This window comes from Phascolarctos cinereus, unplaced genomic scaffold (assembly GCF_003287225.1).
Source record: "Phascolarctos cinereus isolate Bilbo 61053 unplaced genomic scaffold, phaCin_HiC Scaffold_7;HRSCAF=346, whole genome shotgun sequence".
Lineage (NCBI taxonomy): Eukaryota > Metazoa > Chordata > Mammalia > Diprotodontia > Phascolarctidae > Phascolarctos > Phascolarctos cinereus.
This window is the reverse complement of record NW_027556180.1, coordinates 75,429,766-75,445,623: the sequence shown is the minus strand read 5'-3', so window position 1 is coordinate 75,445,623 and position 15,858 is coordinate 75,429,766. Positions and strand designations below refer to the sequence as shown.

Here is a 15,858-nt window from a genome sequence, read left to right as displayed (position 1 = left end):
CTAGAGACAAGAAGGCCAGGTAGGAGGCTGTTACAATAATATAGGTAAGAGAGAATAAGGCCCTGAATGAGAGTGACATCAGTATGGATGGAAAGGAAGAGACAGATGGGAGGTACTCTGTGGAGATAATGAAAAGGAAAAATGGATTCAGAATGATATTAAATTTTTCAGTCTGGGACACTGGAAGGGTCACAGTACCATCAACAGAAATAGAAGGAAGTAGAAAGGGTGGCCATATGAGAGATTCAGTTTGAAGCATGCTAAGTTTGAGGTATGTGGAATATTGAGATAGAAATATCCAACAGGAAGTTATAAATATGGAACTGGGGCTCTGGGAGAAAATGGAGAGTCAAAAGAGTCTTTCAAGTCATCTATATTGAGGTGATAACTGAAGCCACTGAAGTGGATGCCATCAGCAAGGGAAAGAGTGCAGCGAATCTGAACAAACACAATGCTCAACAATTAGCAGAAACATAAAATACAATTACCAATTAACATGGTAATTGAGGTTGAAAAAGTGGCACAATGAAAAAGAAATGACTAGTCTGGAGTCAGAAGGTTAAGTGCGGTTGTTTGTTTTTTTTATTATTATTTGTTTTGTTTTAGTTTTGCTATGTGTTTCCAGTATGGCTTTCTGCAAGTCATCTAACCTTTCTGGGCCTCCATATTCTATAAAATAAGGGCCCTAAACAAAAACATTTTGAAATGTCCCATCTATATCCAATGATAAATTCCTATAATATCTCTATGGGGTTAAACACAGGAGGCTTCATGTAAAAGGGGAGTCATGTAAGTTGTAAACAAGCATAAAACCTCTCCTGATTTTTTATCATTTAAGGATATATACACATCGTGGCAGATACATATTTATTTTTACAAAAATAAAGATGCTCCCAGTAGCAATTTTCCACAATGTGCATAGCTGAACAAGGTTATATGTGACTTTCTCTGTCTTGGAAGTCTCCAGCAATCATTGATGATATTTCTTAAAGCATTTTATGGATTTGGTTTGATGGTTTGTGCTGTGTTTCAAAGCAGCACACACAAACTTCTCTCTCTCTCTCTCTCTCTCTCTCTCTCTCTCTCTCTCTCTCTCAGCCCCTGGGATTTTGCAGTTCAATACGAAGATAAATAATGTAGCACAAGTAACAGAATTTCTCCCAAAAGACAAACTTTAATATTAAAAATGTGACTGCTTTCCCAACATTTTGTCTCTCTCTTTTTTTTTTTTTTGCTTTAAAGGTCATTTAAAATTTGCCCGCAGCCTTATAATAATATTTAGCAAGGTGTTACTTCACACCCAGGGAGATACAGGTAAAATATTACATATGTGTATATATGTATATAGCATATATATATATACACACATATATATATGTACACATACAAGATAGCTGTTTTCTCCCTCATTCTTCTCACTGCATATACCAAACAAGTTTTGTCAAGCATTTCCTGCTGCACTCTTCAAAATTACATATGAACAGAAATTTGTGTTTTCAAATTGAGATGGCAAAATTTGGGGTGCATGAAGATTATATAATTTTAATGGGTCATACGCATCAAAGAAAGTTGTTTTAAAGCAATATCATTAACACATCTCCCCTCCCCCCTTGTCTGGGTAAGGAAGGCAAATTAGTTTACTCATCAATAGTCATTTTCAGTAGTCCCCAAAGGGTTAGGGTTAACACGAAATATCAAGCCATAACAATAGTCGGTTGGATATGGCTTTCAACCACATGCTCTAATGTAGAGTGGACATCATGCTTAGTACTGTTGATGGTAAACTGTTAGTGTTGGGTAGTGTTTCACTAGGGAAGATGAAGCCCTATACTTGCTCACACCTGGAATGACTTGTGGCAAACACTCTCAGCTTGCTAAGCAGCTCATGCTGACATAGTTAAAAACAACTAAATAAATGTCTGTTTTTAAAAATCCACCCAGCTTCAGTTCTGATTACACATCATCTGACCTTTCTGATTGCTCCCAAAGTTATTTGTGAAATTAAAACCAAATCTGTAGCGAGTAATCTCTCTCTCTCACTTTCCAACTCCTTCCTTATTCAGTGTACTCCCCCATTCTCTTCCATGTTTGCTCTGTTATGACAAATTCCCTTTTATCTGACTGTAGTACAGAAACTTCCATAAGCTAGAAAATGTTTTTTGACATTCATTGCTTTTAGAGTTGGATTTTCAAAGAGCTGTTGAAAATTATGGCCTTGAGCCATATGATTCCATGAATCTGTGCCTAAACTAAAAGAGGCTTCTTTTTTCTTCTCTGTCACAATGATCAGCCAAAGTGCTACCAGACTAGAGCTAACGGCAGACAGCCCAGCAGGGAGACTGCGATATTACATTTTAGTGAGCAGGGAAATAACACAGAAGACAGGTAAAGATACCATTTAGATTTATTTTTTTAAAAAAGTAAGGAAGAGAAAATACTTAACTCCCTTAGGAAAAGAGGCTTAATAAATATGTACCACTAGCACAATAAAATGACTTGGCTTTGGAAAAGCTGAAAACCCCAAAGCCTTAAATCACGATCAGAAATTTACTAACCATAGCTCCAAACGTCACTCTGATGGGTGAATTTCCTATAGTGGATGCACTCCAGGGCCATCCATTTAATTGGCATCTAAAAAAAAAAACAAGGAAATGAGAGTTTTATAATTACATAAAAAGCCAATCTTGTTTTCATTCTCCAAATCTGATTATTTTAACTTGTCCATACCTACTCCCATCTACATAGCTCTATTTATTTTCTAGGTAGAAAACAAATGCACAGATGAAGGGTAGTTCATAAGATAAAATGTAATATCCTCCAGGAGGATATAAAGCCTATGCTTTATAAGAAACACAAAGTCAAATATACTAGACACCCTTTAATATAATCTCAGGCTAATATCATCAATCCAATATGGTAAACTCATAACATTGAATCCAAATATTCTTTTTTATGCTTGCAAAGTTGATCCAACTTTGTCTATTGCTATCTGTTGGAGACTTCTGGAGATCCTAATATCTTCTAAACTTTTTATCTTGCCAACAGGTCTGGATGTGCTAGATCGTTTTCCAATCTCTTCTCCAATTCAAATTAGAGAGCAGTGGCTTTGTCTTTAACCCTTATCCTAATTAACCATCTTGGAAAATATGTACTGTTCAGAAGGGGAGCCGGACAAGAGTAAATGGACGGAATATCTAGCACAAAGTCAGCACCATTGTTGGGGAAAAAGTGTCAGAATCTAGACCTTCCTGCTGGGGGTCAGAAGCATCATCTCTATATATGATCAGAAGAATTATAGAACAAATATAATTAAATTCACTAGAACAAAAATAAACACTCGTACTATGCAGTTGGAAGTTAAAAATGAAACAGGACTTTAAAATCATAAGAGGTTGGCTGCCCACCAAGGTGACATCAAGGTAACTCTCTGACAGAATCATAGCATTCAAGGAAAGGGAACAGCACCCATGTGGAAGGTAATTTCCCCAAAGGCAAGAATTTAGCGTACTTTATGGACTAGAGGACACTCAGTTAAAGAAGCAAGTTTAAATCGCAAGTGGCTTGATAAAGACTTAATGATTCCTAGGTATTTAAAGCTGTAATGAATCTTACTTTAGACAAACTTTACAGCTGTATATACTCAAGAACATTAAAGATATATGATTTATGCACTTCTGGGGCCTTCTGCACAATCTTGCTATGTGATCTTAAGCCTTAACATTCCCAAGTATCAAGCTCTTGAAATCCAAACTATAAATACTCAATTTATTTTATGCTAATTCTCATTAGCCTAGAACAGATGAGGGTAAAAGTAAAACAGTGTTGTAAGATTGACACTGTTTATGAACACTGTATTAATTTGACCTTTTAAGGGGTCTTGCATTTATAAAGACATTTATAGGAAGTTTTAATGAGGAAAAAAATCACTTGCCAAAATTTTACTGCCTGCTAGTTGAACAAGAAGATTCCTGGGAAAGTTCGAATTTCAAAAGTACAGAGTAAATATACACATAGCATACGTTGGATATGTAAATGGTTTTCCTTAAAACTCATGGATATATTTACATGCTTTTTAAAAATAAATTTAGTCTGGTGCAGGGAAAAGAGCCTTGAATTTAGAGTCAGAAAACCAAAGTTTAATGTAAGTTCTAGCTCTTACCAATTACGAGTTCTTAGATATGATTTTCCTTCTCTCTGGATCTCAGTGTACCAATATATAAAATGAGAAAGTTGGAGAGGGGATTGCTAAGCTGCTTTCTAATTCAAAATGTTACCCACAAGGCAACAAGAACTTTATTGAGCACTCACTGCTCAGTTTCTGGGATATAAATATAAACAAAAAGAAAAACAATCCTTGCCTTCAAGCAGCTTACATTCTAAAGGGGAAAGACAACATTAAAAAAAATAAAGCTAAATAGGGTAGAGGGCAGGAGAAAAAAGCCTCTAGAGTCAAAAGAGGATCACAGAGAATTGATTTTTATTTTGTTACTAAGACAAACACAAAAATGAGAGGTATTCAAACACTTCATATTTATTAGTCTTTCTTCTAAACAGCAATACACACCTTCCCTCCATCAGCATTATATTCCTTCTCATCCCCTTCTAAGAGTCTGGCCAGACCAAAGTCAGTGATCTTCACGTGGTTTGGTGACTTCACCAAGACATTACGAGCTGCCAGGTCTCGATGAACAAGGCGCCTCTCTTCCAGGTACATCATCCCCTGCAAGAACAGCCAACCCCAAACAATCATTAGTTATATCCAGTGCTTTTCTTTTCTCCTCTACAACTGACTGATTTTGCCTTCTCTTGAAAGGACTTAATCTCTCCCAAACGAAGCATTAAGGCTGGCTATTTTCAAAATTCTCAGTAAGCTGTGGAAAAAAATAAATCCCCAGATGTTTCTTGACTTCTTTCCATTAATATCATATAGGGAAGAATGTGATGCCTACATATGGGGATCAATGTTTGTTCATTTTTCTTAGCCTATACAACCTCTTACAAGAAGCCTCACTAATGAATAATCCAAGTGTCTTAACCGATAACACTCCAGTTGACCATCTTAGAGTCTCCTAATCATTTTCTTCCTAGATGAGAGGCTAACCTTCTGCATTCAAAAAAAAAAAAAAATTTACATGATGTTTTGCAGTACCAAGATCACCACCACAGTTTAGGTTTATTAATTATACTAAAAAGAATGGGCTCCTTAGGGTGTTGGAAGCCTATAATTTCATAAGGAGACTTCTATGACATTAGTAGTCATTATGAGAACCTACAGATGAAGTTGCATGTTTTATAATTACCCTCAACATATCCTTTAATACACTGACTCCTGAAAACACATAAGGTCATTCTTTAAAACCTACTGGTGAATAACACAATTAAAAACACATATAAACTGGAAAGTTCAAAGAGGTACAACAAGCTATTTAAAAAGAAAAAAAATATTTAGTATATATATGTATGTATGTATGTACGTATCTATCTATGTATGTATATAGACACTAAATGAATTAATTCAAACCCTTCTATGAATTACGATTAGCTCTGGAGAAGGGAATCCAAGAGCCCTGAAACAAACTTCAGTGAAAATATTTTGGTGACAGACACAATGAGATAATTTCAGAGGTTTTTATTATATTGCATATCACTGAAGATGGTGGATGATATAATAGTGAGAGAATAACTAAAGGCAATCCAGTCCCTGTAACAGTGGATTTCAGTGGCAACAGATATCATTCAATATGTAACAATTATTATAAAGATATAGATGGATGAAGTATGCCTTCTTGCCAATTGCAAATCAATGCTGTTGGCAGTCAACATTAGAACTGTGGGACTTTGAAGGATTAACAATTTCTGACATCAAAACAAAAGCTGGAGAAAACAGACAAATAAATCACATAGGTCAAGCGATTATGGACTGCACACCAGCCATAGGAGGAAGTAGAAGATTGCTTTAGAAAACATCATGATTCAAACCTAGTATAAATGCCTGATAAACAACACCAATAAGAGATACTGCATAACACAGTCCAATCAGTCACAAGCTGTGACACCCCATGAATTGGTGGCATCTATGAATACTCTTAAATTTCTTAAATCAACACAGACTTGAGGATTTATGTGTTGCTTTTCTTATTTCTTGAACACCAGTTTTCTCTAGGCCCCTCAAAATAAGAAATTCCTAGAAGGTAGAGAATCTGAAAAAATATATGGTTCCTTCTATCTGCTAAAGAAACATTAAGTCTTCTAAGTAAAAGAAATTTCATGATTTTAAGGAATATATTCTCAAATCTCAAAAACTGGTTTTGGAGCAACAAATAAAAGCCACTTTTTTTCCCCACCTTTATATCAGGGTGGTAGACACACTCTGATGTTGAGTTTCATCAATGTTGGACAATTTACATTTGAGGATAGAAACCACATATGTGCTTTTTAAAGTGACAGGAATACTAAAAAACTAATTGTTTGGAACCATCAGAAAAGCACTTCTTAAATACTGACAAGAATTACAATGTATATTTTCATCTTTATTCAGCAGTAGGGGTTTGTGTGAATAAATCTTCTGTCAGCAAGACATGCCCTTAACATATACTAGCTGTGTGGCTATGGGCAAGTCAGTTTAGTGTTATTAACTCTAAATTCTAAATATGATCTGAAAAACCCTGGCATCTTTTCCATTTTATCCTGTAGACACAATGTCAGACATCTGATTTGCTACAATAAATGACAAGGTTTACTTTTATTGATTTATATATGTTTTTGCTTTACAGTAAAAAGAACTAAAGGATATCAGGTCATAACCACTACATAATTCTTCATAACCCCCCCCCAAATGAAAGTATGCTCATTATTTTCTTTCCTCTCTAAAAATGACTATTTGTCACATAGGACGGCTGTCTGGGAGAGGGTGGGGAAGGGATCATTGCAATAACTATGACGATGTAAGAAATAGAAAATATCAGTAAGGATTTATTTACAAAAAAAAAAAAGAGCACCATGCCCAAATAGGTAAATAATAAAAACTTTAACTTCAATGTTTCCCAAAGTATATTTCCAGGGACATTGGTATGCCATGTGATATGAATAGGGGTTCTATAAGAATATTCTTATGTTAATACTTCCATTTTAAAATAGCTAATGTATAAAAGCTTTTATGTATAGCAATTTTTGAGTATGAGTATCTTCAAAATTTCTCTAACTTCCATTTATCTTGGAGGTATTCCATAACATCAGACCAACTCCTCCCCAAGATCTTCACTGAATCAGCATTCATAGGTTTCATCAATACATTTCAAGGTCAAAAATGTTCTGTGGCAAAGCTAGTTTGGAAAATGAAACTTTATCATCACCACCATCTACCTAAAATCTTCTGCATTACCAGGAACCATTAGAGTGTTGGTCTATAGATTAGAGAATTGTACATAATGAATTTAAGCTCTTTGAGGGCAGGCACTCCTTCATTTTTTTGCCTCTGAAGCCTCTCATATGGTATCTGGAACCAAGTAGAAACTAAAAAAGTACTTGATTAACTGATGTCTGCTCACTTGATGTGAGACAGTGTAAATAAGAGACTTGGGTTGATTCCAGATTCATAATAGATGGTACCACTGCAATAATGTTATTAGGATTGTTGCTTCATTTTTCCTCACTAGAAAATACCATTTGAGTTCCATTTGCTGCCTATATATGCTAATATACAATCACTTTCTAAGTCAGGATGTTATTTTATTAAGGAGTCATAGGATTGTTAGAAATAGTGGTGACAAAAAAAAGCAGGTGAACAAAAAGAAGTCATCTTAAATTTAATGAAAGATGGTGACAGATTTCAAGGTGGAATAGATAATAGAAAGAAGAATGCTAATTCTAATATTGATTCATTGTATTAACCTAGGAAGTCCTTATGACTACATAGTTTTAGTTATGCCACAAAGCAGCAATTACCACACATAACAAAGGCTTATCGTGAGGATGAACAAATTCATTACTGAAACTAATGTAAGTTTGTACCATTTTAAGAGTTCTTTCAATGAAAAAAATTCTATTTTGCAAAGAAATGATTTTCTCACCAAATATTTATGAAAATGTGTATGAACATTACAATAAATTTATTCTCCATAACTGCCATTTATAGTGAGCAGGTTGGCCTCAGAGTCAGTAAAACCTACCAATAGCATTATACTAACTGTGCCATCACAGGGAAGCCACTTAACCTCTCAATTCCCCTAAGCAAATCTCTACAACTATAAGTTACAGACAAGTTACTGTTTATATCATTGGAAAGAGCATCAGTTCTGGGAGTTTTCACCATTGGAATCATAGGAATGAACCCACACTTCACAAAATTAAAAACAACAACAACAAAAAATTTTTCTCATCCAGTTTTTTTTAAAAAAAAGTTATTGAGCCTTTTGGAATATATCAGAGTTAAAGCAAAAGAATTTTTTCCTTTTCTATGAAGCTCAGTCTTTCCCTCACCATGTATGTAGGCACCATTGGTAATAATGTGTATCATATACACCCTATGAAGTACCCATATTCATTAGCCTATTTCTGTAATTTTGCATAACACAGAGACAGTGGATACTAAAGAAATAATTATGGATGATGATGATTATGGGATATATAACCAATATATCAAATCTGATACATGGAGATAAGAAAGGAAAATACATTTTAAAGTAATCATCAACAAAAATAACATATTTATTAAAGGTTCACCTGTAGATATTGCATTATGGGGCAGTGGACAATGAAAACTACATTTGCTACCTTTTGGAAACATATAAGGAATTCAATACATATTTAAATTATCAGCAGCCTCTTACACATGAGGATCTAGGAAACAATATCTAGAAGAGAAAGAAATGTCAAGATTATATAAAGTATTTATTTGGGCAGGGGTTATTGATTATTTTGAAACAATCTCTTCAGATCTGAAGTGGCATCTACAATGCCCTGAGACTATAATCGATCATTTTCTGACAGGAAAATGCCATAAAATAAAATGAGCCATCATATGATACTAGCAAATCAAAGTACCTTGGGATTCAGGACAGAAGAGCCCATGCCCTCACACCCTGGAGTGAAGGCAGGCCTTTGAGTTTAAAGGAAGCACTGCAATGCAGCAGAAGAGACTCCTAAAATATCAGAATTGCTGCAATAGCAGATATATGACAGGACACGTCCACACAGCAATAAAGCCAAAGGGCCCAAAATAAAAGCAAGGCATCATTTCCACAAACTTAGCTTTGGACCTGGTCTCAGTCAGAATCTCGTCACACTGTAGGTCTGGCTCTTGAGGTTTCCTTTCTGGAAGATGTGTGTGTTGCTTTCTTACTTTATCACACAGAAAGCATTTCTGTAAGCAAGGTATCAGTCATTTGTCACTGAGTACCAAAAGGGAGTTATCGGGCAACAATGTTTTGGGGGCTTTTGTCTAGTTCATGATTGAATAGTTGCACAATGGGTTTTATCCAAAATTGTTCAGACGTGACTAGTTGTCTTATTATACCTTTTATTACTTTGTGAAAGTCTTGCTTATTTTATTTTAGGTAACATTTTCATCCCTTAAAAGTAAATAAATGTAAGTTAACTTAAGGTAATCCAGCTCCTGGACTTTCAAAATCTGTTTGAAATCCACCTCAGGATTATAGTTGAAATGAAAGTTTTAATCTCTTTTTAGAATTGATTCATGCAAACTAATAATCTTTTGGAATTTAGAAAAAAAAAACAACCTCCATCTTTATGGGGAGTCAAGTCAATGACTCTTTTCTTGCTATCAATATATATTTTATATTCTCAGGAACAGTTTTCATTCTCTAACATAAAATGTACCAATTTCTTTTAAGTTAAAGGAAAACAGTTGATCTACCCAGTACTGGGAAGCTAAAATGAAGTTAAGAGAGACCTGACTTATTCTGATAATAACTCATGCTTCCCACATCCAGACCATGTGACAGTATCATCAAACAGATATGTGAAGATAGGAAATTTCAAGCGGCAGTCAGCTCTCATGGACATTAATCTCTAACGTTGGCAGGAGGACATTTTCCTGTTTTCATCCTAATAACCACAAGTTTTCTTAACAAGAAGCTTCAGGAAAGCTGGTTTCAAATGACATTCTCTCCTCTTTTCTGCCTTTCCCACTAAAATAGCCATACCTCCCAGGCAATGAAAAGAAAAAAAAAAAGAAAAAAAGCAACTCTAGTACTTACTGTAGGGTTGAAGGTAAGTGCATTTTCACTAAGAGAAGAGACCTACCCTTTCCCTTTGTTGAGGTGAGCAACCTGCTTATTCCAAATAATAAATTGATGGGAAAAACAAAGAAGATCTGTAACTGAGATAACTTCAGGAGAATTCCCATGGGAGATGGTTGTTGTCCTTCGTTCTCGAAGAACACCAAAATGACATCACTGTGCTGGAGTCAAGTTACAATGTGTCCAACCATGGCTGATCAGACCAATAAGAGCTTGTAATGCTCTATCACAGGTTGGGCACAAATAGTCCATGTGAACATGTGGGGACAATACAACGGAATGAAAAGAACAATGAACTGTAAGTCAAGAGATCTAGGGTTTACTATCATATCTCTGTTAACTTGCTACACAATCACTTAACCTATCTGAGCTTCAGTTTCTTCTTATGAAAAATGAGAGGATTAGACCAAATGAGCTCTATAACCTTATCAGCTCTAATATTCACTGATAACTATCTTCCTCACTTTCATCTGAGGTCCTAAAATAATAGGCCACTCTCATAGCAGTAGAGTCTCAAAGGATGAGAGATAACTCTCTCTCAACAAGAATTTTGCAGTAGATGTACTGATCATTCATCAAGATTTCTTTCAGATTCACCTTCTAGCTTAACCTAAAGGAAGAATCATTCATTTAACAGTTCTTCAGTTTAATTCAGGACACTTTTATTATTATTGTCAAATGTTGCAAATCACAATATAAAGATAAAAACAATTCTGGCCTTTGCTCCAAGGAGCTCACAGTCTATTAGGACTTAGGGCTTTGGTGCGTAGGAGGATAAGATCTTTACATCAGTAAGCCTCATAAACTAAAAAAAAACAAAAATGTGAGAGAGGATAGAAACAAAGGAGCATGCAAGGAAAATTTGAAGGGAGAAAACAATATCATTTGAAGGAAGAAAACAATATCATTTGGGGAACATGAAGCTTCCTTCAAGAGGTAGCATTTGAGCTAGCCACTGAAAGAAACTAAGAATATGGAAAGGCAGAAATAACAAACATATACAATAAGGAATAAACTGTGGTTCAAGAATGCGTGACAATGTAATAACTTCCCTGTTCCCTTTAGTTTGGTTGGATTGTCCCTTTGGGTTTTTGGGTGAGTTCACCCCTAAGGGTATGTTCTATTGGATTGGCAATGAGGTTGACTTCAGAGGTGACCTTGCTACCTTATGATGCTACGAGTTGCTGTGGCCAGTGAAGGATTTCTTGAGTTATCGGCTCAGAAAACTGAGGACTATTTAACTTCATTATCCTTCTGAGGATATATTTAAATGCATTTTAATATGTGTAACATGTAGTTCTTAAGTTATCCTTCTAATTCAAATTGACTTAATGGAACAAATGATATCATAACAAGGTTGATGGGGCACTTCCCCATGACGTGCTTGACATCCTGCTAGGTACTTTGACACCCACGATGGGTGAAGGGTGGGAGGGACTGTGTTGAAGAGGACCGACCACTGATCCAGGAAGAGCCACTCAGTAGTCTTTAAATGGAGGGGACAAAGTTCCTGCTCTTCTTTTTTCTTCCCCTTTTTTGAATGTATAGTTGGGGACTCTGATAGGTAGTTCTTAGATTTCTAGTAAGTGGGATGGGCATTTCTCTCCCTTTCTTCATTTTTCTTCAGGTCTTAGTTTTTTCTTCTGTAAAAGGAGGTAATTGGACCAGATAGCCTCTAAGACCTCTTTCAACTCTTGCACTATAGTCCTATGGCACTAAGTAGCCACAACATGGCAGCTAAACACACATGGCAGCAAAAGCTTGCTGGTAGCAAGTCTCCAGCTCTCTCTTCTGTTTTACGTTTCTTTGCCTGAGCACAGGTGACCAAAAAACAATTATGAGAAGGCTGTCCCTGGCCTTGACGGCTATTTCATGAGTTCAAGAGGTCCAGGTGCTGGTTGTCCATTGGTAGGTATTGCTGGTCAGCAGATCATAAGTGGGAAAGGGGCTCCCCTGATTGCCCCTATTAATATTTTATCTTATGTTTTCTAGAGTATTTGTTTTTATTGTTGCTATCTGTCCACCCTTATTTAATTTCTAGTAACACTAGAGAGAGCCATTATTGCATCGTATGTAAATGACAGGTCCTATAGTCAGAAAGATTCACTTTTATATCCTGAGATATTTATGTATATATATAGACAGAGATTTAGATATAGATACACATATACACACATACATATATGTGTGAGTATACACATACACATATATGCATGAATATACACATGCATATACATGGATACACATAAATATATACACACATGCAAGTACACACACACACACACATATATATACATTATAGTTTGTATAAATATGAATATAGACAAGTGAGTCATTTTACATCTCAATACTCCTTGCCCCCATTCCCAATAGTCGTGAATTATGGATAAGCCATTAATCTTCATAAATGGGGGGGGTTCTACACTAAATATTCCCCCAAAGGATGAAACCATGTGGCTAATTCAAAACACAAAAAAGAAAACAAAAACTAAGAAGCCTGAAGAATAAAATGTTATATTACTGGGTGTTATAAAGGATATAAAAATACATAATTCCTTTATAGAGAAGTTCATCATATGATGTGTAAGGCAAGAAAGCTATCATTTAAACACTAAGAGAATACTAAAAGACCATATGTAATCAGACTCAAAGTTTGTAGTATAGGGTTGAAGTGCTATATAGATTCAAGCAGAGAAAGATCATTGTAACGAGATAATTACCATGTTCTTAAAGGGAGATTAGATCTGCTCTGGTGAGAGGAAAAACTTCTTTATTCTCAAAGAGGATTACCTACAACAATAAGAGGTTAGAGCTAAGAGAGGTGATTTCCCTGGTACAAGGGAATACCCAGGTGAGGAAACTACAAATGCAAGTCACCTCCTTAGATTCTTAGATAGTTGCCTAGAGCATTGAGAGTTGAAGTGACTTGCCTAGGGTGGCACACTTTTTATGTGTTAGAGATGGGACTTGAATCCAAATTTTCCTGGGTTTAAAGATAATTCTAACCATGCTGCCTCTCAGAACAAAAATAATAGTAATTATTATCATATTGATACTTAATTATATTAATTATAAAATAAGAAGCAGCTAGGTGGTGCAGTGGATAGAGTCCTGCAACTGGAGTCAGGAAGATACGAGACAGATGCTGACTATGTGACTTTGCATGTCAATTTACTTCTCCCTCAGTTTCCTCATCTGTAAAAGGAGAATAATGTTAGAACTTACTTTCTAGGGTTATTGTGAGGATCAAATGAGATAATATTCATTAAGTTCTTACAACCCTTAAAGCCTTATATGAATGCTAGCTATTATTATTATAGAAATTATAATATTCATTGTGAAACTGTTTAGAACAGTCAACAACAATGCAACACTAATTTTAATGTATTTTTCTGTAACTTTATCCTAACAAAAAAATCCATGTTATTAACTATACATCAGTCCCTTCAGTCAAGGCAACTATTAATATTTACTATTAAAAAAAATAAGAGAGTTGATAGATGTACTAAAAGCCCTCAATCAGTAGTTAAGCATTTACAAAAATATTTTAGGAGCAAACTGGCATTCCCTCACTGAATAATAGTAAAGGCTGTCAATAGATAAATGTTATTGAATTTGCTTAACGTACACAAAAATGATTTGCCTCCAGATGGAGCCTATGAAATAGCTGAGATCCAAAAGCAGAATCAAAAGGCCCTATGTGGATAACATCCCCAAGGATTCAATGAACAATACGGTGAAAAGAAAACATTAAAGAAATGATGTGGCTATGCTGATTTGCTTACTCTAGCAAGTAGTTTATGACAGCAATTTAGGAACAGGTCATCGCTAACAAAAATTAGAGAAAGTTTATTCTTAAGGGATCCAGATTTTTTGGTTGACATAATTTGTTCAAGGAAATGGTAGATATCAAACAATATAATGCCTGTTGCCAAATTTTAGTACTGATGAACTACCTAGGGCAGCACAGTATAGTGGCTACAACTTTGGTCTTACAGACAGAAAGACTTGAATTTGAATAGTGCAATGTATACTTACTAGTTGTGTGGTCCTAGGTTAGTCACTTAACCACTTGATACCTAAGTTTCTTTTTCTGTAAAATGAGGGAGTTGGTTTCAATAACCTCTAAGGTTACAGGATCCTATAACCTACATAGACACAATCCATTTGCCAGAATTATATACCAGAAACTCACTATCTTCCTTACACTAACACATGACAATTCACAATACTACAAAAACCAAATTATCACTGACAATTCAACAAATAAGCCATGCTAAAACCAGGACACAAATCACAGAGAAAACTATTGGCTACAACCATCCAAACATAATACTCATCCACAGAAATTTAAGAATGGCATTTTAATACTTAGTATTGAATTAATATTATTAAATAATATTTAATAAATTTGATAATGTAATATTAATTACATTAATGATAATGACATTTAAATAATTATTTAAGAATGTCAAGAATGACATTTTAATAATAAATACATATTTAATAATACTGAATTCTTGTAACTTCCAAACTACACAGAATGAAAAGTTTTCAAAATAGAGAGACCTAGTGGGAGAGATCAGAACCATGAGGCAACAAGACAAGGTATACACCATCCCTATAGTCCTGCTGCTACTGCAGCTATCCCTCAGTTTCTGTCAGTGAATTTACATTTAATTGCTTTTATTCAATAACAAAAAGCAATAATTTTATCCACCTGTCAAATAGTCTAGAGAAAAGAAAATATGAAGGAATAGTAGCAAGATAGTAACTTAACCCAGGATCATTTGTGTTTGATCTCCATCAAAAATGATGTGAAGAATGAGACAATAATAATTTTAAAACAGTAACAGAATTCCATTGAAAAAGATGAAAACATGATAATAACTTCAACAAATAAGTCATAATTATATGGCTCTTTAAAGTTTTAAAATGCTTTCTTTACCAAAACCTATATGGTGGGTAATAGGAAGGAGGTGGAATTATCAAATACCAAATGCTTATGAATGTAGCCATTGAGTTATGTTTGCCTCAGGAAGGATTTCTTGAAGAGGAAAATTTATAAGAATTTGTAGGGGAAAAAAAATCACAATTTCTACTTGAATATGGAGGCAGAACAGAGAGAACAAATTTCAACCCACCCCTTTACTTTGCCAAAGGAGAAATGGACAGAAATTCTGTCTGTTCACACTCCTGAGCCTGTCAGAACACAAGGAGGAATCCTTGGGGGCATGCATCGCTCACCCCTGAAACTGGCTTTATCTACAGCTTCCTTTCCTTTCTTCTGCTTTTTCTTTTTGATTTTCATTATCTGCTTTAAATCTGTCATTTACATTATACATCAGAAATTTAGGCCTTTGGAAAGCTCTTTGTGTAAGCCACGTTTGTGAGTGGGGGCACTAAAAACTAAAGGAGCAAAAAAACCCAAAACACCTCCACTTGGGGAAGCAAAAACCATTCAGTTAAACAGTACTGATGTGAAGTCATTGCTTCTGTATAAAATAAAATGTGAGTTAAAAAGCTCATCTCACAGGATCAGCAGAATACTAAACATGCCACCTTTTTTTCCCCTCCCATTGACCTCTTGGCAATACAA

General features: G+C 35.1%; 1 protein-coding gene across 1 annotated transcript in view; it reads right to left on the bottom strand.

Moving 5' to 3' along the window:
• ERBB4 (erb-b2 receptor tyrosine kinase 4) overlaps nt 1-15,858 on the bottom strand; it is a 1,374,278-nt gene that overhangs the window by 59,496 nt on the left and 1,298,924 nt on the right. The window contains 2 exon segments of the mRNA XM_021008671.2: nt 2,556-2,631; nt 4,565-4,720. Coding sequence (XP_020864330.1) covers nt 2,556-2,631; nt 4,565-4,720 — 232 coding nt within the window.